The sequence below is a fragment of the Tursiops truncatus genome, chromosome 21, assembly GCF_011762595.2.
Source record: "Tursiops truncatus isolate mTurTru1 chromosome 21, mTurTru1.mat.Y, whole genome shotgun sequence".
NCBI classification, from domain to species: domain Eukaryota; kingdom Metazoa; phylum Chordata; class Mammalia; order Artiodactyla; family Delphinidae; genus Tursiops; species Tursiops truncatus.
The window spans coordinates 30055967-30083177 of NC_047054.1; the positions used below are offsets into that span (position 1 = coordinate 30055967).

General features: G+C 40.5%; 2 protein-coding genes across 3 annotated transcripts in view; one reads left to right on the plus strand and one right to left on the minus strand.

The window, feature by feature from the left end:
* Nucleotides 1-26: 26 nt before the first annotated feature.
* TM2D2 (TM2 domain containing 2) lies at nt 27-4818 on the minus strand. The gene is made up of 4 exons (XM_033848771.2): nt 4492-4818; nt 3572-3659; nt 1775-1890; nt 27-759 (listed from the first exon to the last, which is right to left on the minus strand). The coding sequence occupies exons 1-4, from the start codon at nt 4716-4718 to the stop codon at nt 546-548; spliced, it is 645 nt and encodes a 214-aa protein (XP_033704662.1). The 5' UTR covers nt 4719-4818; the 3' UTR covers nt 27-545.
* Nucleotides 4819-5086: 268 nt separating this feature from the next.
* Nucleotides 5087-27211, plus strand: part of ADAM9 (ADAM metallopeptidase domain 9) — a 102854-nt gene continuing 80729 nt past the window's right edge. Inside the window, exons 1-3 of one of the 2 annotated variants that reach the window (XM_019921515.3) lie at nt 5087-5394; nt 15354-15451; nt 18010-18068. In XM_019921515.3, coding sequence (XP_019777074.1) covers nt 5298-5394; nt 15354-15451; nt 18010-18068 — 254 coding nt within the window. In that variant the 5' untranslated portion in view covers nt 5087-5297. The remainder of the gene's footprint in view (nt 5395-15353; nt 15452-18009; nt 18069-27211) is intronic. The other variant, XM_019921514.3, reaches the window with a different exon arrangement.

Sequence of the window (27211 nt, forward strand, 5' to 3'; positions counted from 1 at the left end):
ACCTACTGAAAACACCCAAACGAGCATTCCAGGTTGGCAACATTTATTCTGCAATTTAAACTCAGAAAGTCAGAATTTCAGTGTAATTAAAATCCATCGTCATTTCTACTTCTGAAGATTTTCATTGGTTCAGCTTCCGATCTCCACCGCATGAGGACTCAGGGTCACAAAAGGCACAAGGCTAAAAATATTCACTTTGCTTATCCTGTTGGGTCCACTTGCTCCAAAGGATTGATTATACAGCAACGCACAGAAATAAAGTGTATGGAAACCCTCCTGCAGCTTATAAGTTAATCACTATCCTTTATATTTTTTGTATATGAGGAAAGGTGCAAACTTGATACCCACAATACTGTTTGCTTGTCATTTCTAGTCTGCAAGGTGAAGTTTGGGTTGAAAATCCACAGTCCAAAGAAACCTTCCTAACCAAAGCCATTCCCTCCAAAGAGGAAGGCAATGGTCAGGTCTGATAATAAGGAAGAGTTCTGAGCCTGTAGAGATGAATTCAGGAGACTTACCTCTCTGGGCCACGGTAGCTGCTCTTTTTAGTAAACAGTGCACCAATTGCTGCCGTCACTTGGCATCAGCCCTCCAGTAATAAGCAAAATAAGGTCAACAAACCACCAAATCCCAAGTCCTCCAAGTGTCAAGAGCTTCCCTACTGCTGTGCCAGTGTGTCCCAGACAGAAACGATCTACTCCAAAACATCCCAGGAAGAAGGAGTAGAGCAAAGTGGTTATGAAGTAGTGTCCGGTATACCTACACAAAGGGAATTAAGAGGAAGATGATTACCACGTGAAAATGAAAACACTTAACGATTAGTGAATTTCACGTAAGTGAAAAGATGGTGAGGCAGTCCCTCTGTGACCTCTTAACTGCCCCCCATCCCGCCCCCAAAAAGGAAAATCTCTAGTTTGTCTAGACCCTCAAAAGAGTACTTGCTAAGGTATGGAGGACCTTTAGGAATCAATACAGAGCTGGACTGAACAAGAAACTATCAAGCACATTTGCAAGATAGGTATGCTGGTAGGTGTGGAGTCTGGGCCCCCATCCCTCCTACACAGGCTCCTTTCCGGAGGGAGGCTGCAGTTCTGAAAGTAGTTCTCTAATGAGGTGTTACCTTCCCTTAAATGAACACTGATCTCCATATTCCTTTTCTGCTGTTTTGTGGCACCTAACAACAGGACTTCTTTGTAAGGTCTTATGTACTGTGCATAAGACTGTACACAGTCTTATGTACAGTGATAACAGTCAATTGCAGATGCTCTAACAGCATCACTTAACACAGTCACAGACTCTCCATTAGCAAATGGTACATGTAAGTTCTGTGCCTTCAAGCGGAGTTCACGGAAATAACCCTAATTCTTTAAGGTAATACCTGATTTTCAGGGAGAAGCGTCCATACTTTTCATAATAAAATCTTTATTCCTGAAAATCTAAGGCTGTCTGCAAAGGATTTATGCCTATCCTAGGACTTTGGGAACTACATCATCTGGTCCAACTCCTTCATTTTTCAGATGAGAGGACAGAGACTCTGGGTGGCCAAAGGTCCTTAGCTGGTTGGTGAAAGAGACATTTAGAATTCACAGCCTCTGGTCTCCTGTCCAGTGTCCCCTCTGTTATAACTACATTGTTGGTGTCCATGGAGGATGCACAGTAGTAATCATGCTGCCCCTTTAACACTTAACGGTAAAAGAAAAAGTCACATCAAGAAATGACAAAACAGCTCTACCATCATCCAAGTAACAGCTACTCCATTCAGAGTAACACTTACTTTATACAAGGTTTATTCTCTCGTAGGAAGGTCCTAGGACTGGCACATTCGATTCCGTCCAGGGCGCGGCACTGTACGGAGGTGTGTTCCACATCACTGTAGGCCTGACCACCGAACTGGGGAAGAACGACCAAAACAAAACAACCAACCAAACTCACCAGAGCAAGTAACACAAAATATATCTTTATATTAGTAAAAGCTGACTCAGGACAATAATTATTCTAACAAAGGTGAGGTAAAGCTCTGCTAAAGAGCAAGGAGTGCAGCGACGTGCTTCAAGTGATTTTACATTAGTCCATCCCAAATGTACATTGTTTTAAATAAACTCTTTTTTTTCTTTCCTTATGACTGCCTTCTTTAATAATATAATAAAAAAGTTTATAATCAGTTTCATTAAATGCCATTTAGAATAAACACAACACTTTATCCTGTATTTACAGGAAAAAAGAGCACATTACTGAACATTTGGGAATGGGTATTTAAAAAGTCAACGTGTAGTTGAGGTCTGTTTTATACATATTATAAACGAACATCATTAGGAAAGAACTCAGAATATCAGCTGACTCAGGACTTTACTTCAGTCACAAAACTGTGATTTTCAGATGCCTGTAATACATCTATAGTATAAGTTTAGATTCCAGAAAAAAATTTCAGAACAGGACCTCTGACCCTTTGTGTAACTGAATGCTTGCAGAGAAAGCACAGCTGTACATTCTCCACTGGCACCTTATTAAGTGCTTCACTACTGTTTTTGCTGAAACATTCCTCAAATGGAAGGGGTGGGTCCTCCCCCAAGACACGGGTGCCTGAATGTTGACAGTCCTCCAGGACTTCTGGGGGAAGTGACAGTCCGAGAACCTTGACAGGATCAACCCAGTGTTTAATGAAAATGGGTAAACGTAAGTGATCTCTATACAACACTCACTCAAACTTTTATCAGTAATTACCCATAGAACAAAATCTCATTGTATTGAAAATATTTCTTTACACATGACTGATAGTAAGAGTGGCCTTTTTGGCCTTACTACTTTCAGGTTTATTCCTCTGTGTCTAATTTAGCACAAAAAATATTTTCCATAATTCTCTTATAGCTGACTCTGGCTTGACTTGCATTATGTAGCATAATATACATAATGGTGAGTCCACAGTGGGGAGGAAGTATGTGAACTTCACTGGTTTTGGGGAGACTGACTAGGAAGCATGCATCCAGCTTTAGGGATACTATTAATGGAACTGAATGGCTTCTTTCCATTCCAAGAGGCCACTGTTATCAAAGGCTTCTCCTGAATGCTGTAACCTCCTACAAAGACATACACTGATAGACCCTACCTATTTCCTAAGGACACAGTGGAAACTGCTTGTGTGGTGAAAAGAAAGGTCACTGGCAAGAGGATCTTTGCTCCAAATGCATGTGTAACAAAGATACTGCTCAATCCATCATCAGTTTTAGAAACTGCCTAAACCTTTCTTTTGCTCTTTCGGGAAAGTACATACCTTGAAGGACTGTCAGGGGTGATATTTGAGTTCCAAATCTGTCAATCTCAATGGCCAAAGGAACCAAAGACAGGTTGGTCTTTGCACCTGGGTAGTTTTGGCACAGAGACTGCTTCTTCCTGAGGAAGCTAAATGTCTTGTTCAGCCACTGACCCTAGCCATGCTGAAAATTTCCAGTAATAGTCATTCCAATGAATTTTACAAAAAGGTAACTTAATGCCCCTTATACTTTTCTGTAACAGCATTTAGCCAGTACTATTTCTCTATGGAAGAGTTTGCTCATAAAACAAAACAAAAACCCACCTTGAGACAACCATAACCAAGTTCCTGGGATGCCGTTGCATTTCCAACATGATCCACTGGGTCTTCACATTCTATAAATTCATCGGGTCTGTAAATCACCAGTAAAAGCATCACTGTCATCATCATTAAGGTTTTGAAAATGGCTGTTTACATGTATATAATCAAAACAGGCAAGAGAAATTTCTTTAAGTTTTCTGGGGGTTAATTTCATTCTGACTCTTCCCCAAGACAAGAAATGCTGTCAGTTAGGCTGAAGCACAGCCAAACAGCCATCCAAATGACCTTTGGTTGTGCCAGGGGCGTGTTTCTGGTCCTATTTCTACACGGATTCTACCTCTGCCATGGCTTCATCTCTTCCCTAGGCAAACAGCCACAAGGTATGAGGGCAAAATTGAAGCCAAAGGATTCCCAGCCCTCTTTGCATTTCCCAAACGCCTTTTCTTATTTGACTTAAAAGAGAGGTTAAAAATTTTGACTTGGCTCTGCAACAGTAAGGATATTCTTTTTTTTCTTTTTGGTAAGGAAGTGCCTTGTAGGTACAAATAACTTACTCCAATTGTGCCCCACTCAGTAGCAGCACCTACGATGGTTTCTCCTTAAGTTAAAGGGAGCAGGACAGAGAAGGCACAACACGTATACTTCTTCCGGAGGCTATATGATGTCACTCCTCCCTAGTTCTCCTCTGTGGGGATCCCAAAGGATCTGCCATCGACACACAGGGTTTTCCCCTGCATGAGTGAGACGAGTGAGAAACCTGTCACGATATTTACTTCCCGCGTTTTGACTTATCAGGTCCTCAGGTGGAGAGAGGCTGGGGGAAAAAAGCAGCCTGCCTCCCTCCCTTCCTCTCCCCTGCATAACACCCATATGTCCCAGGCCCCATCTCCATCTACACCCGCCTCGACGACTGCGTAGCTTACAGGTAAGAGCAAAGGATGACTGGAGAGTGGGGGTCGCCATATTCCCAGCTCGCGGAGCCGGTGGAGCTCTCCGGGTGGGCGGCGCCAGCGGATGTGGGCTCGGGCTCGGCGGTAGTGTTGTGCGAGTGGCTCCGAGAGACACAATGCAGCAGCAGGAGATTCCCCATCAGCAAAGCCGCCTGGCCGCAGAGGAGTAAGTAACTCACCGGGCAACCACCCAGCACCATCTTCCCGGGCCCAGTGGCGGAGACCCGGACTCAACCTCAAACCCCGGCCGGCACCGCCGACCCAAGCCCTGCCTGGTCAGGCCTCTCCGCGTAGCCCCGCTCCTCGCCGCCAAACAGCCAATGGGAGAGCAGCTCGACGCTCCGCCCGACCCCCGACAGCTAATAAGAAGAGGCTGCGCAGGAGGCGGGGCTGCGCTTCACTTGTGCCTGTCAATTCCGCTTCTGGGTCTCACGCTCCGCCTTCTTTTGCCTCGATGGCTTCTTCCAATGGGCTCCCTCGACCCCCGAAGTAGGCGGGCCTTGGAGGGAGGAGGCGGGGCGGATAGTGATGGGCGGGGCAGACTAGTGAGGGTCTTAGGGGCCCGATAGAAAGTCCGTTCTCCCGCCGGGGACGGATCGCTCTCTACGTCAGTGTAGCCAGCGCCGCGTCGGGAGCGAGCTCGGACCAGAGCCGACTTGCGTCAGTGCCGAGCGCGCGCATCGCTGCCAGCTCTGGGGCCCCGGCAGGGCTGGGAAATGGTGGAGCGGGCGGAGGCAGGGGCGACCGAGTGTTGAGGGGAACCTGCGGACTCGGCCGAGATGGGATCGGGCGCGGGCTCGCCCTCTGGGACCCTCTGCTTCCTGTGGCTGCTCTTGTTCGGCTTGGTGAGCCCAGCCCTCGGTGGGGCTCGGTCAGGTGGGTGTCCGCCCCCAGGACCCTTTGGGATTCGCGTTTCTTAGGGCTGGGATGCTCGGAGTTACCCTGTAGTGACTGGGAGTGGAGGGGCCTGGCCTGGGGACTGAACCCGGAGTCGGAGGCGGAGCCGCTCAGCTGTGTGTGGACAGTGCTCGGACCCGAAGCTCGGGGTCTGGCGCCCCAAATTCTTCTCGTCACTGTTCTCGGGTCTGGTTCCTCGTCCTCGGTCTCATGCTGGGCAGAGCCTTTTGCGGCGCGCCCCACCCCCATCTCGCGAAAGGCTGGGGCCCCCAGACCCCCTCGGGGCGACTCTGGGTCCGACCCTGACCTCGGGGGCTCGGCTGAGAGCCTTGGAGGCTGGGTGCGCGTGGAGGTTTTGAGAAGTGCTTTGAGAAATGGAGCTTGCTCTTGCTTGTACAGTCAATGTCACTGGGAAGCAGACCGGGAGATGGAACTTTTGCTCCAGGTTATCATGATTTGAAATTTTGATGTTCATTTTATTAGCGGAGTCACCACTAGGTACACAGAGCTAAATTTAGCGATGGAATGGGGGGGGTTCTTATATTTTTCTTGGGCCATTTTGTTGTAGTAAGAATACTTTTTTGGAAACGAAGTGCTACATTTCTATAGCCAAACGGTCTTTTATCTTCTTTTTTATTGGGTTGGTAATATCTCAAATACGGACGAATAATCCCTGCTCTGCTTAACTCACAGGATTACAGTGAGAATTAGATCATTTATGTAAAATCGCTTTTGACTTGTGAAACTAACCTTGAATATATAAGGTATTTGTATTGGAGATACCCAAACATAGTGGAAACAAACCGCCAACACACTAGCTTCTTTCTGGAAACACCTTCTTTCTTTATTTTGGCTCGTGTTAAATTATTGTTTGCACGGTTGTGTTTTCTTTATCAGCCATAGAGTATGATGGAGAGTGGGGGTTTCTACTAAATCTTTATCTTGAGAGTTGTTCAAAGGTGAAGATTTCAGTGCAGGACTAAATTTAAGTTTTTTCTTATGTTTGGTTTATTCTTTTTCAATTAGGTAAATTTGCCCCATGGCAGGAATTTTGAAGCTCTAAATACTGAAACTTTATTGATGGGAAGCTACCAAATCTTTTATGGTTGAGACGGTTTTTGCTGTGGTATTCTATATGGTTAACATTTACCAACATTTAAGGGGAAGTAGGTTAAACATCTGGAGTTTTAGTAATCCATGATTCTGTTTATTGCATACCCGTATATAGATGGATGGAATATCCTTATGTTTTTTAACAGCAGCTTTAACAGTTTATGGCCAGTCCCTCACTGAAGCATGTGTACGCTTTCAAAATTTAGTCAGCGTTTATCAAACGCCTATAAACACCAAGCTCAATGCTTGTGGAGGGGCAGAAGGTGACCAAATGTGCTGGGTCTATCTGAGGGATATAGGGGAAGGTTTTATTGACAAAGTGATATTTGAACTGATCTATATAGATGAATGTTCAAGGAAAGGAATAGGAATTCTTTCTAAGCAGAAGGGTTTTTGCAAGAGTATGGAGAGGTATGAGGATAGTTAGGGAATGATGAGAATGTCACCAGGCAGTCTACATGAAAGGGAGGCACGGAAAAAACCAAGGTAGGTTGCTACCAGCTGGGGAGAGTCTTCTTGTGATGTGCTGTGGGGTTTGGACTTTACCCTGGAGGAAGTTCTTTGGGCAGGATGTTTTTTAAGTAGGGATGTGGCATAACTAGATTTGCGGTTAATATAACTGGCTACACAGTCGAGGACAGAATATAGGAGGGAGGGACTGGAGGCTGGGAGAGAGCAGTTAAGAGGCTTTTGTACTAGTGTGCAGTGAGTCAACTCATGTTTCCCTACGGGAATGTTCTTCCAAAATCAGCTGACCGAATTTTTGCAATACAGGATGTTTAAAGCAGCATTGAAACCTTTTCTGCTAATGAAAGAGGAATTTGCGTACTCAGTAAGTACCACCTACACATCCGGTTACATTAGGAGTTAAATAGGTTTTGTAGGATTTTTTTTTTTTTTTTTTTTACCATTTATAACATTGTGTCGATGAGGAAATGTAGTATAAATTCTCAAAAGCTGACACAGTAAACGTTATATATTTTTTTAAACTGGGGCTGACAAAGGTAACTTTGTATCATTGTGAACAATAACAAAGGGAATCAGGCAGGTATGAAACCTCATCTGATTTCTTCTTTTAAGATAGTGATTATGATGTGCAGACCTAGAATTTTTTTTGTTTTTCAAGACTAGAATTCTAGAAGAAATGAGATTTAAGGCTTACTCATGATGAATCATAAGATGAACTACATGGTAAGAACTTAGGTCTGTACTAATTTTGTTTTTAGGTGCCTGTGAATTATTTGGATTTGGTATGTTTGTGCCGAATAGGAGAATGTAGTCTTTTAAATATAAAGATAATTTGAGTTTCACTTTTATGTAAAAAAATAAAACATTTATAATTAAAATATGCACAGAACAAGTTGCTGGGTTCCAAGACAGTTTTCCAAACACATTTTAAATTTTACCTTACCGGGAATTCCTTGGTGGTCCAGTGGTTAGGACTCCGTGCTTTCACGGCCGGGGGTGCAGGTTCGATCTCTGGTGGGGGAACTAAGATCCTATAAGCTGAGTGGCGAGGCCAAATTTAAATAAATAAATAAATAATTTTTACCTTACCAAAGTTGACTTTATATGTGTGTGTGTGTGTGTGTGTGTGTGTGTATATATATATATATATATATATATATATATATATATTTTTTTTTTTTAATCCTAGTTTGTGGTAGAATCCCCCCAAAGATGCAAGCTTTAAGTAACCGGAAGCATTTTCTTGGAATAGCCACAAGCTCAAATATATGACATAGATAGCCTCATGATATTTCTTTTTTTTCTTTAATGCCTAGTATATAGCAGAGTCTTGGAGTTATGCCACCTTTGTGTTAGAACTATGGGACTGCCGCATAAGTAAATCTGGTCCTCTAGGTATCTCAGTAACTAACCTCCCAACCACCCTGCCTTTGAATGGGGCCAACATGGACCCAATTAAAGTTGAATTGCACTTTGAATTGTGTAGTCTTGTTCATATATTACTGTAGTTTATTTTTCATTTTGTGAAAGTGTTATTTCAAATCGTTTTCCCCAAAGTGATCATGTGTCGGGTACTGCTTGAATCACACCCTTCAAGAATGAGTTAGGGAACCTGAGAAGTTCACTTATAAATACTTTGGTCAGTTATTAAATATGCAGTTGTTTTCGTATCGGTTTATGTTGATTTTAACGTAAGAATTAGAGTATTTCAGCTTATAATAAGTAAAAATGATGTTACTGCCAAACATTTGCATACTGTAGGATAAAACCCATTCCCATCCATGGGAAATGCTTCTTTCCTTTTGACACATTTTCCTTTTAATGAGATTTTTTTATGGCTTAACTCATTTTTGGAAGGTTCCCCCTACCCCTTCCTTTAGTAGCCCCTAAGAACTCTCATACAAGTAGAGCCTGGGAGAGCCTGTTCCACATCCATTGACACATTGGCTGCTTCCGAGGGGAGGGTAAGCAGTCAATGATAGAGTCATACAGTGAAATGTGGCATTGCATTAACATGACAAATTGTGGGCCGTGAGGATTTGTGGAAAATTGATATGAAAGGTGCTAATCATAAAAAATAAAGCTTATTTTAGGTTGTACAGAATCATTTGCAATTATGAGATCTATGTATGTATAGCTGTAAAGATCAAAAGAGGTCATTTACTCAATACATTTGTTGAATATCTACTGTACCAGTGCAGGAAATAGGGGATGAGTAAGGTACCATCCTTGGTTTCAAGAAACTTAAATTCCTTGGTAGAGGAATTTAAATTCTTTAGGGCATTAAATCTTATAAATGGTGAGTGTTTTTCCCAAAGGGCCACTCACAAACAAACAATAGCAAAAGCCCTATTTCTTTTTAAATGTAAAACTGAGTAAATGTAAAAACAAATTATAACGCAAAAAATGTCAGAATGTAGGACGTAACAGTGGAAATTATAATTATGTTTGAAGATAGCTATTAATATATAATATATGTTTACTGGGCACTGACCTTGTGAATGGAATGGAAAGATATGGCCCAAAATACAGCAATTTATGGATCTAATTGCAATTTCTCTTCAAGAAATAACTCAGACAACAGAATTATCTTCTTCATCTTGTATGTGAAACGCAGGTTTATTTTCTATAGTGAAAGTACTTAAGGGTGGTTCTCTGTTTACACAATAGGTGGGAAGGAAAGGAGAAAAGCCCTTGGCTGAGGGTTTACATTTGTTTGCTTTGCAATTAGGTAGAATTCTTTTAACTTATATCCGTCTACAGTTGTAACCGAGGAAGGGCTTCTGTGTCCAGGGCACAGAAAGTCAAACTCTGACAGCGGGTGTTTGCAGCAAAGTAAGGGTATGTTGCAGGGCGCCAAGCAAGAGAGTGGAAGATAAGTCTCAGATCCACTCCAGCTTGGCTTTTTGAGTGAAGTGTTTTGTTTTGTTTTTTTTAAAGGGGAAGAACAAAGATGCTGGGATTAATCATCATCTTCTGACATTTCTTAATCCTGGTTTTGGGAGTCAGAATGCCTCTGGTTTACATTCTCTGGCCAGGTGGTCCATGGCTGGGGGTCTATGAGGGCATCTTGCTCCGGAGAAGCAACCTGAGTTTGTACGTGAATGATAGTAGTATCTACAATAGCAGTTTTAGGCACATAATGATGTTATCAACGACAGCAATCTCAGTCATCTAACTCTGGTTGATTAGTGTTCAGTTAGCACAGGATTGAGGTCAGAGAGGGCAAGAAAGGGGATAAAGTTTTGAATAGAGAGATTAATCATAAACTAAGTAAGGGGATTCATTTTTAGGGGGACTCAGTTTCTCAGATGCTATTACAAAACATGTATTTAGGCTTCCTCCAAAACACAGTACGTAAAAATATCTAAGGAGTTAAAGGAAGAAAGAAGTGCAACTAACACCTTTTTCTTTCTTTTACTAAATTTAAGACACTTTAAGTTTCATGTTTCAACTCTTATTTTTTAATACATTTATTTATTATTTTATTTATTTATTTTTGGCTGTGTTGGGTCTTCGTTGCTGTGCACGGGCTTTCTCTAGTTGTGGCGAGCGGGAGCTATTCTTCGTTGCGGTGTGCAGGCTTCTCATTGCGGTGGCTTCTCTTGTGGAGCACGGGCTGTACGTGCGTGCGCTTCAGTAGTTGTGGTGCGCGGGCTTGGTAGTTGTGGCTCGCAGGCTCTAGAGCTCAGGCTCAGAAGTTGTGGCACACGGGCTTAGGTGCTCCGTGGCGTGTGGGATCTTCCCGGACTAGGGCTGGAACCCATGTCTCCTGCGTTGGCAGGCGGATTCTTAACCACTGCACCACCAGGGAAGCCCTCAACTCTTACTTTTATCTCCAGCCCATGTTTTCTAGTAATGTGACTTTTGATGGTGTGCATCAAATTCTGATAAAATAGTTTGTATTTTCCATGGAGCTGATTGTATTAAGATTTTAGTTTTCATTGTGAACTCTATACCAGTGGTTTTCAGGGGGGGTGATTTTGCCCCCAGAAGGCATCTGGAAGATAGTTTTAGTTGTCACACTGGTGGTGCTTCTGGCCAGTGGTGGGTAGAGGTCAGGGATGCTCCTAACTATCCTACATTGCACAGAAAAACACCCACAGCAAAGAATTTTCTGGCCTCAAATGTCAATAGTGCTGAGGCTGAAGCTTTATAGTACAAATACTGTTGATGCACGTCCTCTATAGTGACATGGGAAACTTGATCTCTAGATTCCCACGAGCAAGTGCTACTATTTGGAATTAAAAACAAAAAATAAAAGGAATTTGGGGAAAATCTATGCAAGGTATGAACGGGAAAAAGAATAAAAATAAGCCAGGACTAGGGATGAAGGAATGTTGAAAAAATACAGGAAGAAGGGGTTTCATACAACCAGTGTATATTGTTTTTCAATGACATAACCAAAATATGTGCATTTCTTATGATGTTTTGGAACTCCTATGGCATTCAGAAAGTGGATCCTTGGATTTTAAAACCAAGAAGTCAGTATCAGAATAACAGCTCTTATATGTAAATAGAAGTTATTTTGGGGCGGTATAATTTTGAAAGCCTTTAAAAAATAAAAGGTTCATTTTAATTTTTTTTTCAAAACAAGAATTGTGCATTAAAATGGGAGAAAGGGTAGAATGTGTCTTATATTCCTTTATTGGACTTTCATTCTTCTCTAACCATCTTCGTAAAAGATCCATAGCTTCAGTCCTGGCCTGAAACTAGCTATGTGACCTTATAAAGTCACTTAACATGTTTCAAAATGAGAGCTCTTTAAATATGTGCCTGCTCATTTGTAGTTGTCGTTTCTGACGCATTTCTTTTTCTCTGTGATGTTTGCTTCTGAGTTGTGATGAAAAGATTTCAGTTTAGTTGCATATTGTTTAGCTTCTAGTATAAGAGTTGCCTGAGCCTATTAACATTTTAATCCCTGCCTGTAAGGATTTACTTAAGAAATCTTTTATTTTGAAATAATTATAGAATCATAGGAAGTTGCATATAAATGCACAGGATGATTGACTTTTTTTTATCACACAGAGCTTCTCCTCTGTAACTCACTGAAAGCATTTATTCCTGCCATCTGTTCCTGCCATTACTTCTAGAGTGACTGTCTTAGTAGTTGAACAAATTACCATGATCTAAAAGAAAAATATTAAGGATAATATTGAAATTTGTGTTTTTAGGAATTTGAGAAAACTGAAGGTCCTTGAAAGGTTTATTCTGGGTGAGGAAATAGTCCTGTACCTCAGTTAATTTAGGATGAAGGATATTTCTACTTAGTGATTTGAAGCCTGCTTCTATCAAGGCCACAGATTTCTTTTGACACGGCTCCCATTTGGCAACTCCAAATATCTGAAGGATATTTTATCATAGTATGTCGTAAGTATGCCTTAGATCAGCCAGCCCCTGGTTGCTTTTGTGAGTATTGGAGTCTATTTCTGGTATTTTTATGTAATGACGTGAAGCCCCATTTAGATGGTATGTTATGCCTAATAAGATTTAAGGGGTTGATGGGTAAAGAGTTTGCAGAGTGTTAGTATGACATGTTGTACTGAATGAGATTTAATTTATATTTTCCTGTTTACATTGTATCTTTAAAAATTCCAAACTAGACAAGGTTATAGACATTTTTATGTACAGTGTTAGCTTGTGGAAGGTTAGGTGAAGATGCTTCATTTTAATTTGCATTTGAGAAATCTGAGAGGCATAAGGCAATTAAGGAGTGAATGAACTTGGATCCAAAGGAGAGGAGAGAGCGGGAGTGAGACGGTATCATAGTCTGGATGCGAGGTTAATGAGGCTGATGGGAAGACAGGAGGTGTTGAGATAGTAGATAATCAGTACTTTAAATAGTTTGTGCTTTTCTTTTTTAATTGAAGAAACTCTCCTTTTTCCCCGTTTTAATTTCAATGGTAATTTGGGGTTTCAAAATACTCATTATAAAAACAAATTCAAACAATACGGACATGCATGAGTACAGGAAATAAAGTCTGAGTCCTTATCTCATTACTCTCTGGTTCTATTCCATCGTGGTAGCTGCTTTAAACAAGTTTGGTACATTTACTTATGATACTTACATGTTTGTTATGACACATCTTATAGTCTCATATATATGATATATGTTATAATTGTAATGTTTCATAGACACTATAAATAATACAGAGCTTATAAAGTGAAAAGTCTCTCCTCTCATCCCACTCCCTATAGATAACTACTTAAAAAATAATTATTTTACTATTGAAAATTTTAAACATACAAAACAGTAGAGCGAAGAGTAATGAACTCCTCTGTACCCATTACCCAGTTTTAATATAGTTTCATATATCTCATCCCTCAAACGCACACTGGATTATTTTGATGCGAATCCTGGATGTCATATCATGTTGCCCTTGAATATTCAGAATGAATCTCTATGACATAAGGACTTTTAAAGAAAACATTACCCACAATATGCTTATTACGCTTAAAAAATTAATACTAATTCCTCAAGATCATCACATATCTATACAGATCACATATCTATAAAATTTCCCTGGTTGTCTCAGAATTTTTTTTTTTCTGTTGATTTATTTTAACTAGGATCCAGATAGGTCCAGATATTGCATTTGGTTATATGGCTCTTTTAATTTATAATGGTCCCCTCTTCCTCCTTTTCATGGCATTTATCTGTTCAAGAAATTCTACTTAATGAATTTATTTCCTGAATTGATCCCCACTGAGTAGAAGCTGTGAATCTGTTCTTCCCTCAGTGTTTCTGTTTGTGTATGCCATTCTCAAGCCTCCTCATAACAAATGTGGTTTTGGTATATGGAGATATATAGAGATAGAGGTTTTTCATCCGTGGTCCTTAGATGGTGACCATCTACTTCGTCAAGTTCTCTGAACAAACTGACATGCCATCATTGGCAGTTATGCTGGAGGAAGAAGAGATGTGTTGGATGTATTGAGAGACTGTATCAGATGCCAACATGGGGTGTACCTTCCTAAGGGATTTGAATGGGCCATTTTAATTATACCCAAATTTTGCTTAAGTGATGACTTTACTTTTTTTCTAGTTATCTTATTTTTTAAATAATATATGATTATTTAATACCTTTGATAATTTCAAAAATACAAAATGGAAACCTAACAATAAAACTTTGTATTTATACATAAATCCTGCTTGACTGCTTCAATGCAATGAATCAACATGGCTTTCTGCTCATTGTTTTACTTACTTATTTATTTTCATTTTAATTTTTTTAGGTAGATTTACTTATTTTTTTTCATTGAGGTATAGTTGATTTACAATATTGTATTGGTTTCAAGTGTACAGCAAAGTGATTCAGTTTTATATATATATATATATATATATATATATATATTTTTTTTTTAAAGATTATTTTCCAGTATAGATTATTATAAGATATTGAATATAGTTCCCTGTGCTATATGGTAGGTCCTTGGTTTTTTTTTTTTAAATTTTATTGAATTATAGTTGATCTACAATGTTGTGTTAGTTTCAGGTGTACAGCAAAGTGATTCAGTTATACATATACATATATTCATTCTTTTTCAGGTTCTTTTCAGTAGGTCCCTGTTGTTTATCTGTTTTACATATAGTGGTGTGTATCTGTGAATCCCACACTCCTAGTTTATCCCTCTCCCCTCTCAAGTGATGAGTTTAGAACCCAGGCCCCACTCAGACGTGACTCCACTGTGTAATGAGCTATACAGGATTGGAATTGGGAGGAAGTCTTGCATGATGGTTCTGAGTACTTTATTTTTAATACATTTTATCTATTCAACTTTTTAGGACAGATTAGTGGCAGTAATTTCATTGGAGATAATTGCTACATTGTTAGGTATGTATTTATTAGAGTTAATCCATCAGGCATTAAAAGTAACTTTTCCCTCTTATTGTCCTTGGCCGTATTGTAAGTATCCCCGTACCATCTCAGGGTATCATTCATGTTGGGTGAGGGTGGGAAAAGAGACAGTAGTAAACGGTGCCAGGTTCTAGATGCCTTCCCTCCATTTCCCCACTGGAGCAGTTTTTTCCTTGTGTTTATGCCTTAAGATTTCTTTTAAGACAAGGGATTAGGGTTTATAGCTAAAAATTGTTTGAAAATGATTGCTGTGTATATACTGTTTGGATAAAGGCCGACATCCTTTTTTAAGAAATACATTTCTTCCCCCTCATACTTATCTAGTATATTGCTATTTTCCTATAAAACGTTGTATAAAACTATATATATTTTAGTGTGGGAACATCAGATGATTTTTCTATGAATTGAACATTCAGCTTTTGATTTCCATTGTATTTTAGGACATGTAGTTTTTCAGGTTCAGTTGTTATATAATGTTTGTTATTCCTTTTTCTGTAGGCTTTCAACAGACCTCCCATCTCTCTTCTTATGAAATAATAACTCCTTGGAGATTAACTAGAGAAAGAAGAGAAGCCCCTAGGCCCTACTCAGAGCAGGTAAGTTATCTCTTGAGAAATATATATGTATTTAAATTTCACTTTTTTTAAGACAGGGTGTTATTTTCAGGAGTGATTGGTTCAGTGAGTAATGTCAGCCAGTGATTACGGCACTGGTGTCCATTGGACATTATTCTAGTAAAGTGACATACTGATCCTTAGTAGCTTTTTTTTTTTTTTAAAGACAAAATAATCAACTTGAAACATAAGAGGATGAAATAGTCAGTTAAGTAAAATTCTATGACCAGGGTAGGATGCTGGTTACATAGATTTCTGACCCTTACCTGACTGGTGATGGTTACAGTGGTCTTGTTATAAGAATAAGAATTCACCTCTCTCTCAGTGTGTGACAGGTAGAGTACTACATGCTGTATCTTTACTGACACTGGAGAATAGTAGTATGTTATATGCATGTATTTCATATCTGGGAATGTTTGCTCAAAAGTGAGTTTTATCTCCATATCAGAAGAAACATAATATGCTAACAGGGTAACCAATGCACAAAAATTAATTTTTATACTATTTTTCTCTTACTGTAAAGCTCAGAAATAATATATTTGGATATCAACTGACTTTGCAAACCCTTCAACTTTATAGAAGTATAATTTAACTTTATTATAGTTTAACAGTAACAGGTGATGAAGGATAGAGAGTTTAGCTTATTACCTCTGAATTGCCGATATATTTCTAACGATAAGGCAGCTTGTCCATTGTTTAGGGACTAGGCATAGTGAAGAGAACATTGGAGTTAGCGTCAGGAGCTTTTAGCTTTAGCCCTCCCTCTGGGTGCTACCACGAATTGGGTAGATCATTCGTCTTCATTTACTTCTTTATAAGTAAGGAATAAATGACTCTAAGATCTCCTTCCAGTGGAACAGTTTATAATTTTTCCTTGTTTTGAACCGGACATTCTACTCTTTGATTTTTGTTTTGCCTTTAGAGTAGAATTAATTTGTGTTTTCATTGTTATTTTTCCCCTTTTCTTCACTTAGCAGCACAGGGACGATGTTTTCTACTTTATCGTGTCTCTGATGACCTTTATCAACACTGCACACATAGATACTTGGGATTGTAGTAAATGTCCTGCATGCACCCTGATAAATATTTGGGGAAGACGTGGAAGCACTGTTTAAGCACTGGGGATATGGCAGTGAACAAAACAAACTCCATGCCCCTGTGGAGCTTCCATTCTTGTGGGAGGAGAGGAGGAGACAAATAAGCAATATAGATTAATAATAGAGATTACTTAAGATGGTAAGAAGTGTTCTGGGGAAAATTAAAGCAGGGAGGGGGTTGGGAATGTTGGAATTGGGGGTGGGGGTGAGGGGGTAGGACGGTTTGTGTTTTTTAATAGGACAGCCCGGGAAGACTTTACTAAGAAGGTAACCCTGGAGCAGAGCAAAGACCAGAAGGAAGGGAATGAGCAACCCAGGCAGCTGTTTGGGGGAAGAATGTAATATCACAAAACAATTCTCAGATTCTCAGAATTCTTCTCAGAGGATATGACTGTGATGTTTTTACATCCTATGTTTGTCCAAGAGCAGAAAGGATAGAAACGCACACTCCAAAACTGTGGCGTTGGAAGGAGCTTGGTATTTTTGATGCCTCAGTGGAGAGAGAGGTAGATGGCAGAGTCCTGAGGTCCCCACACAGGATGTGGAAGCAGAACCCCAGGACCTGGATCTCAGTCTTGGCCTTAGAAGTCAGATGTTGAACTGCCCTAGGAAAGGAGATCCTGCTGTTTCTTGGCAAAACATTCACTTAGAGTCCAGAAACAGTAGGGAGAATAAGAGGACACTCCTGATACTATTATTATTTGTTGAGTCCCTCCATGACTGTCTTTTTTATTAGAATTATGGCAAAGTTGAATCCCCTGGTTCTAGAGATCACATTAAAGTGCTTCTTGCTAATGAAACAGTGAGTCACTGGGCAAGTTATTTTAGTGTTTGAGGTAGAGAAGAGGATCCCACAAGCTGAGGATGTGTAAGTGTAAGTTGCCTCATCACACTGTTATTTAATGTACCACTAATTAAGAAAGGAACAGAGTGCTACCAGTTAGACTGCTCTGCCTCTGTACGATGTATCCGGATTTCAAAGGTGTTCACATGAGGGGGAAAGTCTGTTTAGAAGCGATGAAATGTGTTGAGCCATGTGAAGATATAAAATCATAAAACGCTATTAATTTCGTCTAACCAGAACGAGGGAATATCTTTTGAAACTAAGAGGTTCATTTCATTTAAAACAAAAGGAAGAACTACTTTATACTATAGGTAATACAGGGATGGACTTAGTAAAAATAATCCCTTAAGTTATAGCTCAATTATAAATGAATTTAAGAAGAGTTTAGATAAACATGCAGGTTGTTTTCCACAGTAGTTTATTAAAGGAAGGTAGGGATGATCAGAGTATATTTTTATGATTTACGAGTATATTTAAGGTTCTTTCATAAAATAGTTCTAGTCAGTACCAAGTTATTTTCATTCAGGATGGAATTTCTGTTGTTGAAAAGTTATTTAGAAGATAGTGTTTTATTGTTCTTTTCTCCTTTGTGCATTTAGGTATCTTATGTCATTCAAGCTGAAGGAAAAGAGCATATTATTCACTTGGAAAGGAATAAGTAAGAAATTTAATTTACTTTGGCTTTTCAGTAATTTTTTTTTCAGTGCTATATGGGTATCTTTTCTAGTTAGATATTGCTTAGTAGATTGATAAAAAGGTGAGAATAATAAGAGTAGATGTATGGAAAAAGCCATACTATTTTGCATTTCCATTGACATTAGAGCAAAGGAAAATAAATCTAAATTAAAGGAAGAGAAAGTTGTATTTAAGAAAACTTTAAAATCATGATCGGCCCAAGAAACAGCTGAGCAGGGGGTAAAGAAGTCTTTAGTAGTTTTATCAGTCTGCTAGAGCTGCCACAGCAAAGTACTACAGATGTAAACAACAGACATGTATTTTCTCACAGGACTGGAAGTCCAAGATCAAGGTGCCAGCAGGGTTAGTGTCTGGTGAGGGCTCTCTTCTTGGGTTGCAGATGGCCACCTTCTGGCCAGTGCTCATATGACCTCTCCTTGGCCTGTGTGCACAGGAAGCGGGGTAGATGGATGAGCGAGCTCTCTGGCTTCTCTTCTTGTGAGGACGCTAATCCTGTTGGCTCAGGGGTCCGCCTTATGACCTCATTTAACCATAACTTCCTTAGGTGGCCACATCTCCAAATACAGCCACTCTGGGGGTTAGGGCTTCAACATAAGGATTTTGGGAGGGGGACAAAACATTCAGTCCATAGCAGTGGTCTCTCACCCCCCTTTTTAATCTCTTCTCATTTTGTCATGTTTTCACCTGATCCCACCTCAGTAAGGCTAGTGATGTATATACATGTGCAATGTCTGGTCTGCATTCCTATGCTCTTTTTTTCTTTTCTTTTCTTTTTTGTAACATCTTTGTTAGAGTATAATTGCTTTACAATGTTGTGTTTGTTTCTGCTGTATAACAAAGTGAATCAGCTATATGTATACATATATCCCCATAAACCCTCCCTCTTGCGTGTCCCTCCCACCATCTAGGTGGCCACAGAGCACCGAGCTGATCTCCCTGTGCTATGCAGCTGCTTCCCACTAGCTATCTGTTTTACATTTGGTAGTATATATAAGTCCATGCCACTCTCACACTTCGTCCCAGCTTACCCTTCCCACACCCCATGTCCTCAAGTCCATTCTCTACGTCTGTGTCTTTATTCCTGTCCTGCCCCTAGGTTCATCAGAACCATTTTTTTTTTTTTTAGATTCCATATATATATGTATTAGCATACGGCATTTGTTTTTCTCTTTCTGACTTATTTCACTCTGTATAACAGACTCTAGGTCCATCCACCTCACTACAAATAACTCAGTTTCATTTCTTTGTATGGCTGAGTAATATTCCATTGTGTATATGTGCCACATCTTCTTTATCCATTCATCTGTCGATGGACACTTAGGTTGCTTCCATGTGCTGGCTATTGTAAATAGAGCTGCAATGAACATTGTGGTACATGACTCTTTTTGAATTATGGATTTCTCAGGGTATATGCCCAGTAGTGGGATTGCTGGATCATATGGTAATTCTATTTTTAGTTTTTTAAGGAACCTCCATACTGTTCTCCATAGTGGCTCTATCAATTTACATTCCCACCAACAGTGCAAGAGGGTTCCCTTTTCTCCACACCCTCTCCAGCATTTATTGTTTGTACATATTTTTGATGATGGCCATTCTGACTGGTATGAGGTGATACCTCATTGTAGTTTTGATTTACATTTCTCTAATGATTAGTGATGTTGAGCATCCTTTCATGTGTTTGTTGGCAGTCTGTATACCTTCTTTGGAGAAATGTCTATTTAGGTCTGCCCATTTTTAGATTGAGTTGTTTGTTTGTTTGTTTGTGGTAAGCGGGCCTCTCACTGTTGTGGCCTCTCCTGTTGCGGAGGACAGACTCTGGACGCGCAGGCTCAGTGGCCATGGCTCACAGGCCCAGCTGCTCTGTGGCATGTGGGATCTTCCCGGACCGGGGCATGAAAGCTTGTCCCCTGCATCGGCAGGCGATCTCTCAACCACTGCGCCACCAGGGAAGCCCAGGTTGTTTGTTTTTTTGATTGAGCTGCATGAGCTACTTGTAAATTTTGGAGATTAATCCTTAGTCAGTTGCTTCATTTGCAAATATTTTCTCCCATTCTGAGGGTTGTCTTTTCGTCTTGTTTATGGTTTCCTTTGCTGTGCAAAAGCTTTTAAGTTTCATTTAGTCCCATTTGTTTATTTTTGTTTTATTTCCATTTCTGTAGGTCAAAAAGGATCTTGCTGTGATTTATGTCATAGAGTGTTCTGCCTATGTTTTCCTCTAAGAGTTTTATAGTGTCTGGCCTTACATTTAGGTCTTTAATCCATTTTGAATTTATTTTTGTGTATGGTGTTAAGAAGTGTTCTAATTTCATTCTTTTACATGTAGCTGTCCATTTTACCCAGCACCACTTATTGAAGAGGCTGTCTTCTCTCCATTGTATATTCTTGCCTCCTTTATCAAAAATAAGGTGACCATATGGGCGTGGGTTTATCTCTGGGCTTTCTTTCCTGTTCCATTAATCTATATTTCTGTTTTTGTGCCAGTACCATACTGTCTTGAGTACTGTAGCTTTGTAGTATTGTCTGAAGTCAGGGAGACTGATTCCTCCAGCTCTGCTTTTCTTTCTCAAGATTGCTTTGGCTATTCGGGGTCTTTTGTGTTTCCATACAAATTGTGAAATTTTTAGTTCTAGTTCTGTGAAAAAATGCCATTGGTAGTTTGATAGGGATTGCATTGAATCTGTAGATTGCTTTGGGTAGTAGAGTCATTTTCACAATGTTGATTCTTCCAATCCAAGAACATGGTATATCTCTCCATCTGTTGGTATCGTCTTTAATTTCTTTCATCAGTGTCTTATAGTTTTCTGCATACTGGTCTTTTGTCTCCTTAGGTAGGTTTATTCCTAGGTTTATTATTCTTTTTGTTGAAATGGTAAATGGGAGTGTTTCTTTAATTTCTCTTTCAGATTTTTCATCATTAGTGTATAGGAATGCAAGATATTTCTGTGCATCAATTTTATATCCTGCTACTTTACCAAATTCATTGATTAGCTCTAGTAGTTTTCTGGTAGCATCTTTAGGATTCTCTATGTATAGTATCATGTCGTCTGCAAACAGTGATAGCTTTACATCTTCTTTTCCAACTTGGATTCCTTTTATTTCTTTTTCGTCTCTGATTGCTGTGGCTAAAACTTCCAAAACTGTGTTGAATAACAGTGGTGAGAGTGGGCAACCTTGTCTTGTCCCTGATCTTAGAGGAAATGGTTTCAATTTTTCACCATTGAGAACGATGTTGGCTGTGGGTTTGTCATATATGGCCTTTATTATATTGAGGTAAGTTCCCTCTGTGCCTACCTTCTGGAGGGTTTTTATCATAAATAGGTGTTCAATTTTGTCGAAAGTTTTTTCTGCATCTATTGAGATGATCATATGGTTTTTCTCCTTCAGTTTGTTAATATGGTTTGTCACATTGATTGATTTGCGTATATTGAAGTATCCTTCCTGGGATAAACCCCACTTGATCATGGTGTATGATCCTTTTAGTGTTCTGTTGGATTCTGTTTGTTAGTATTTTGTTGAGGATTTTTGCATCTATGTTCCTCAGTGATATTGGCCTGTAGTTTTCTTTCTTTGTGACATCTTTGTCTGGTTTTGGTATCAGGGTGATGGTGGCCTCGTAGAATGAGTTGGGGAGTGTTCCTCCCTCTGGCATATTTTGGAAGAGTTTGAGAAGGATGGGTGTTAGCTCTTCTCTAAATATTTGATAGAATTCACCTGTGGAGCCATCTGGTCCTGGGCTCTTGTTTGTTGGAAAATTTCTAATCACAGTTTCAATTTCAGTGCTTGTGATTGTTCTGTTTATATTTTCTATTTCTTCCCTGTTCAGTCTCAGAAGGTTGTGCTTTTCTAAGAATTTGTCCATTTTTTCCAGGTTGTCACCTTATTGGCATATAGTTGCTTGCAGTAATCACTCATGATCCTTTGTATTTCTGCAGTGTCTGTTGTTACTTCTCCTCTTTTATTTCTAATTCTGTTGATTTGAGTCTTGTCCCTTTTTTTCTTGGAGAGTGTGTCTAGTGATTTATCAATTTTGTTTATCTTCTCAAAGAACCAGCTTTGAGTTTTATTGATCTTTGCTATCATTTCCTTCATTGCTTTTTCATTTATTTCTCATCTGATCTTTATGATTTCTTCCCTTCTGCTAACTTAGGGATTTTTTTTGTTCTTCTTTCTCTAATTGTTTTAGGTGTATGGTTAGGTTGTTTATTTGAGATTTTTCTTGTTTCTTGAGGTAGGATTGTATTGCCATAAACTTCCCTCTTAGAACTGCTTTTGCTGCATCCCATAGGTTTTGGGTCGTCGTGTTTTCATTGTCATTTGTGTCTAGGTATTTGTTGATTTCCTCTTTGATTTCCTCAGTGATTTCTTGGTTATTTAGTAGTGTAGTGTTTAGCCTCCATGTGTTTGGTATTTTTTTACAGATTTTTTCCTGTAATTGATATCTACTCTCATAGCATTGTGCTTGCAAAAGATACTTCATATGATTTCAATATTCTTAAATTTACCAAGGGTTGATTTGTGACCCAAGATATGATTTATCCTGGAGAATGTTCCATGAGCACTTGAGAAGAAAGTGTATTCTGATTTTTCTGGATGAAATGTCCTATAAATATCAAGTAAGTCCATCTTGTTTAATGTGTCATTTAAAGTTTGTGTTTCCTTAATTTATTTTCATTTTGGATAATCTGTCCATTGGTGAAAGTGGGGTGTTAAAGTCCCCTACTATTATTGTGTTACTGTCAATTTCCTCTTTTATGGCCGTTAGCATTTGCCTTCTGTATTGAGGTGCTCCTATGCGGGGTGCATAAATATTGACAATTGTTATATCTTCTTCTTGGATTGATCCCTTGATCATTATGTAGTGTCCTTCTTTGTCTCTTGTAATAGTCTTTATTTTAAAGTCTATTTTGTCTGATATGAGAATTGCTACTCCAGCTTTCTTTTGATTTCCATTTGCATGGAATATCCTTTTCCATCCCCTCACTTTCAGTCTGTATGTGTCCCTAGGTATGAAGTGGGTCTCTTGTAGACAGCATATGTACGGGTCTTGTTTTTGTATCCATTAAGCCAGTGTATGTCTTTTGGTTGGAGCATTTAATCCATTTACATTTAAAGTAATTATCAATATGTATGTTCCTATTATCATTTTCTTAATTGTTTTGGGTTTGTTTTGATAGGTCTTTTCCTTCTCTTGTGTTTCCTGCCTAGAAAAGTTCCTTTAGCATTTGTTGTAAAGTTACTTTGGTGGTGCTGAATACTCTTAGATTTTGCTTGTCTGTAAAGGTTTTAATTTGTCTTTTGAATCTGAATGAGATCCTTGCTGTGTAGAGCAATCTTGGTTGTAGATTTTTCCCTTTCATCACTTTAAGTATGTCCTGCCCCTCCCTTCTGGCTTGCAGAGTTTCTGCTAAAGATCAGCTGTTAACCTTATGGGGATTCCCTTGTATGTTATTTGTTATTTGCTTTTCCCTTGCTGCTTTTAATATTTTTTCTTTGTATTTAATTTTTGTTAGTGTGATTAATATGTGTCTTGGCGTTTTTCTCCTTGTATTTATCCTGTATGGGACTCTCTGCGCTTCCTGGACTTGATTGCCTATTTCCTTTCCCACGTTAGGGAAGTTTTCAACTATAATCTCTTCAAATATTTTCTCAGACCCTTTCTTTTTCTCTTTTTCTTCTGGGACCCCTATAATTCAAATGTTGGTGCCTTTAATGTCGTCCAGAGGCCTCTGAGACTCTCCTCAATTCTTTTCATTCTTTTTTCTTTATTCTGCTCTGTGGCAGTTATTTCCACTATATTATCTTCCAGGTATCCGTTCTTCTGCCTCAGTTATTCTGCTATTGATTCCTTGCAGAGAAGTTTTAATTTCATTTATTGTGTTGCTCATCATTGTTTGTTTGCTCTTTAGTTCTTCTAAGTCCTTGTTAAACATTTCTTGTATTTTCTCCATCCTATTTCCAAGATTTTGGATCATCTTTAGGATCATTACTCTGAATTATTTTTCCCGTAGACTGCCTATTTCCTCTTCATGTGTTTGGTCTGGTGGGGTTTTAGCTTGCTTCTCCTTCTGCTGCTCATTTCTCTGTCTTATGTTGTTTAACTTACTGTGTTTGGGGTCTCCTTTTTTCAGGCTCCAGGCTCATAATTCCTGTTGCTTTTGTTTCCTGCCCCCAGTGGGTGAGGTTGGTTCAGTGGGTTGTGTAGGCTTCCTGGTGGAGGGGACTGGTGCCTGTGTTCTGGTGGGTTGGGCTGTATCTTGTCTTTCTGGTGGGCAGCACCTCGTCTGGTGGCGTGTTTTGGGGTGTCTGTGAACTTAGTAGGATTTTAGGCAGCCTCTCTGCTAATGGGTGGGGTTGTGTTCCTGTCTTGCTAGTTGTTTGGCATGGGGCGTCCAGCACTGGAGTTTACTGGCTGTTGGGTGGAGCTGGGTCATAGCATTGAGACGGAGATCTCTGGGAGAGCTCTCGCCATTTGATATTATGTGGGGCTGGGAGGTCTCTTGTGGTTCAGTGTCCTGAATTTGCCTCTCCCACCCAGAGGCTCAGGCCTGACATCAGGCTGGAGCACCAATACCCTGTCAGCCACACGGCTCAGAAGAAAAGGGAGAAAAAATAAAAATTAAATAAATAATAATTTAAAAAAATTATTATAAAAAATAATAATAGTTTTAAAAAAAAAGAAAAGAGCAACCAAACGAATAAACAAATTCACCAATGATAACAAATGCTAAACAGTAAGCTAAGATAAACATAAAAATCAGAAAGAAGTCAATCGCAGACAGCAAACCCCAAGTCTACAGTTGCTCCCAAAGTGCACCGCCACAATTGTGGGATGATCGTTGTCTATTCAGGTATTCCACAGATGCAGGGTACATCAAGTTGATTGTGGGGATTTAATCTGCTGTTCCTGAGGCTGCACAAAGAAATTTCCTTTTCTCTTCTTTGTTCACACAGCTCATGGGTTCAGCTTTGGTTTTGGCCCCGCCTCTGTGTGTAGGTTGCTCCCAGGCATCTGTTCCCACCCAGACAGGAGGGGGTTAAAGCAGTGGCTGTTTAGGGGGCTCTTGCTCATTCAGGTGGGGGGGTGGGAGGGGTACAGTAGTTATAATTGGAATGCGGGGCGAGCCTGTGGTGGCAGAGGCCGACGTGACGTTGCAACAGCCTGGGGCATGCTGTGTGTTCTCCTGGGGAAGTTGTCCCTGCATCACGGAACCCTGGCAGTGGCGGGCTGCACAGGCTCCTTGGGGGCGTGTGGATAGTGACCTGTGCTCGCACACAGGCTTCTTGGTGGCTGCAGCAGCAGCGTTAGCGTTTCATGCCCATCTCTGGGGTCCAAGCTGATAGCCGCGGCTTGCGCCCATCTCTGGAGCTCGTTTAGGCAGTGCTCTGAATCCCCTCTCCTCGCACACCCCGAAACAATGGTCTCTTGCCTCTTAGGCAGGTCCAGACCTTTTCCCGGACTCCCTCCCGGCTAGCTGTGGCGCACTAGCCCCCTTCAGGCTGTGTTCAGGCAGCCAACCCCAGTCCTCTGCCTGGGATCTGACCTCTGAAGCCCGAGCCTCAGCTCCCAGCCGCCACCTGCCCCGGCAGGTGAGCAGAAAAGCCTCTCGGCCTGGTGAGTGCCGGTTGGCACTGATCCTCTGTGCGTGAATCTCTCCGCTTTGCCCTCTGCACCCCTGTTGCTGCGCTCTCCTCCATAGCTCTGAAGCTTCATCTTTACCAGTGAAGAGGCTTCCTAGTGTGTGGAAACTTTTCCTCCTTCACAGCTCCCTCCCACTGGTACAGGTCCCGTCCCTATTCTTTTGCCTCTGTTTTTTCTTTTTTCTTTTGCCCTACCCAGGTACGTGGGGAGTTTCTTGCCTTTTGGGAAGTCTGAGATCTTCTGCCAGCGTTCAGTACGTGTTCAGTAGGAGTTGTTCCACATGTAGACGTATTTCTGATGTATTTGTGGGGAGGAAGGTGATCTCCACGTTTTACTCCTCCACCATCTTGAAGGTCCCCCCTATGCTTCTTGAATTAGTGGGCAAATGTACTTTTCCAGGCATTTGTTAAGAGGGGCCAGGTCTTTGAATGTCTTTGAAAGGCAGTCATCAAAGCTAATGATCACTAGCGAAAAAGAGTTAGGGTAGATAGCCTATTATTATGGCTATCAATGAACGGGGGACTCTGTTTGAGTGAGCGCTTATTTTTTTCCTCCCAGGGCTCCTACAATGGCAGTCTTAACCTTTTTTGGTCATGAATCCCTTGCTGAAAGATATGAAGCCTCCTTGCAGAGGGATGGACATAATTACTTCTGTTGGGTTATTTGGCAGGGACTGTGGGTTGTGGGGCAGAAGATAGCACACCTTTTCTCTGCCTGTGCTCAACAACTTTAAACATAAACTAAAAGGGTGAGTTAGATAGGAGGTCAAAATACCACTTTTATTATTGATGAGGGCTGGGTTAGAGGATTTACCATAGAATGAGAGCCTGATGGACCTGCCAGTCCTGAACCCCGGATTAGGCAGATTCATCCACTCACGTCAGCCTGCACGGTGGCAGGCCTGCTCCTGGAGGAGCGTGGCAAAATCTGTGCTCCCACTGGCAGGCAGTGACTTCCAAGGAAGAGGAAGGGCAGAGCAAAGCCAAGTACCATCTCCAGTTTATTCTTTTTAAATTCACCACCAGAGGGAGCAAAGAGTGTGTATGTGTTGGGGAGAGAGGGGACAGACAGGGCGGTGACTGAACAGGGTTGGATAATGGAAAGGACTCAAAACTCCACGGGCTACTCCGAAGCTCACTCAAGGAGACTTTCATAAAGGTAAAGGGTACAGGACATCAGGACAAGGAAAGCAGAGGAGATCATCAAGGAGTTTGAACACTTCCAGACAGAGCCCCCCAGGGTCCTTTTTCAGTTGCACAGATGTGCTTTGTCTTCAGATTACAAACCACTGAGATATGACTGAAGCATCATCTTTTCAGGGTAGCCCTTTTCACATGTTTACCGAAGGGGTCTTTTATACTATATTGGTCACGTGGCTAAAGTCAGGCTGTGTAACTGATTAAACTGCACGTAAACCATCGATCTCTCCATCTCTTAAACAGTCTAGACAGTCTGAGCCTGGAGTT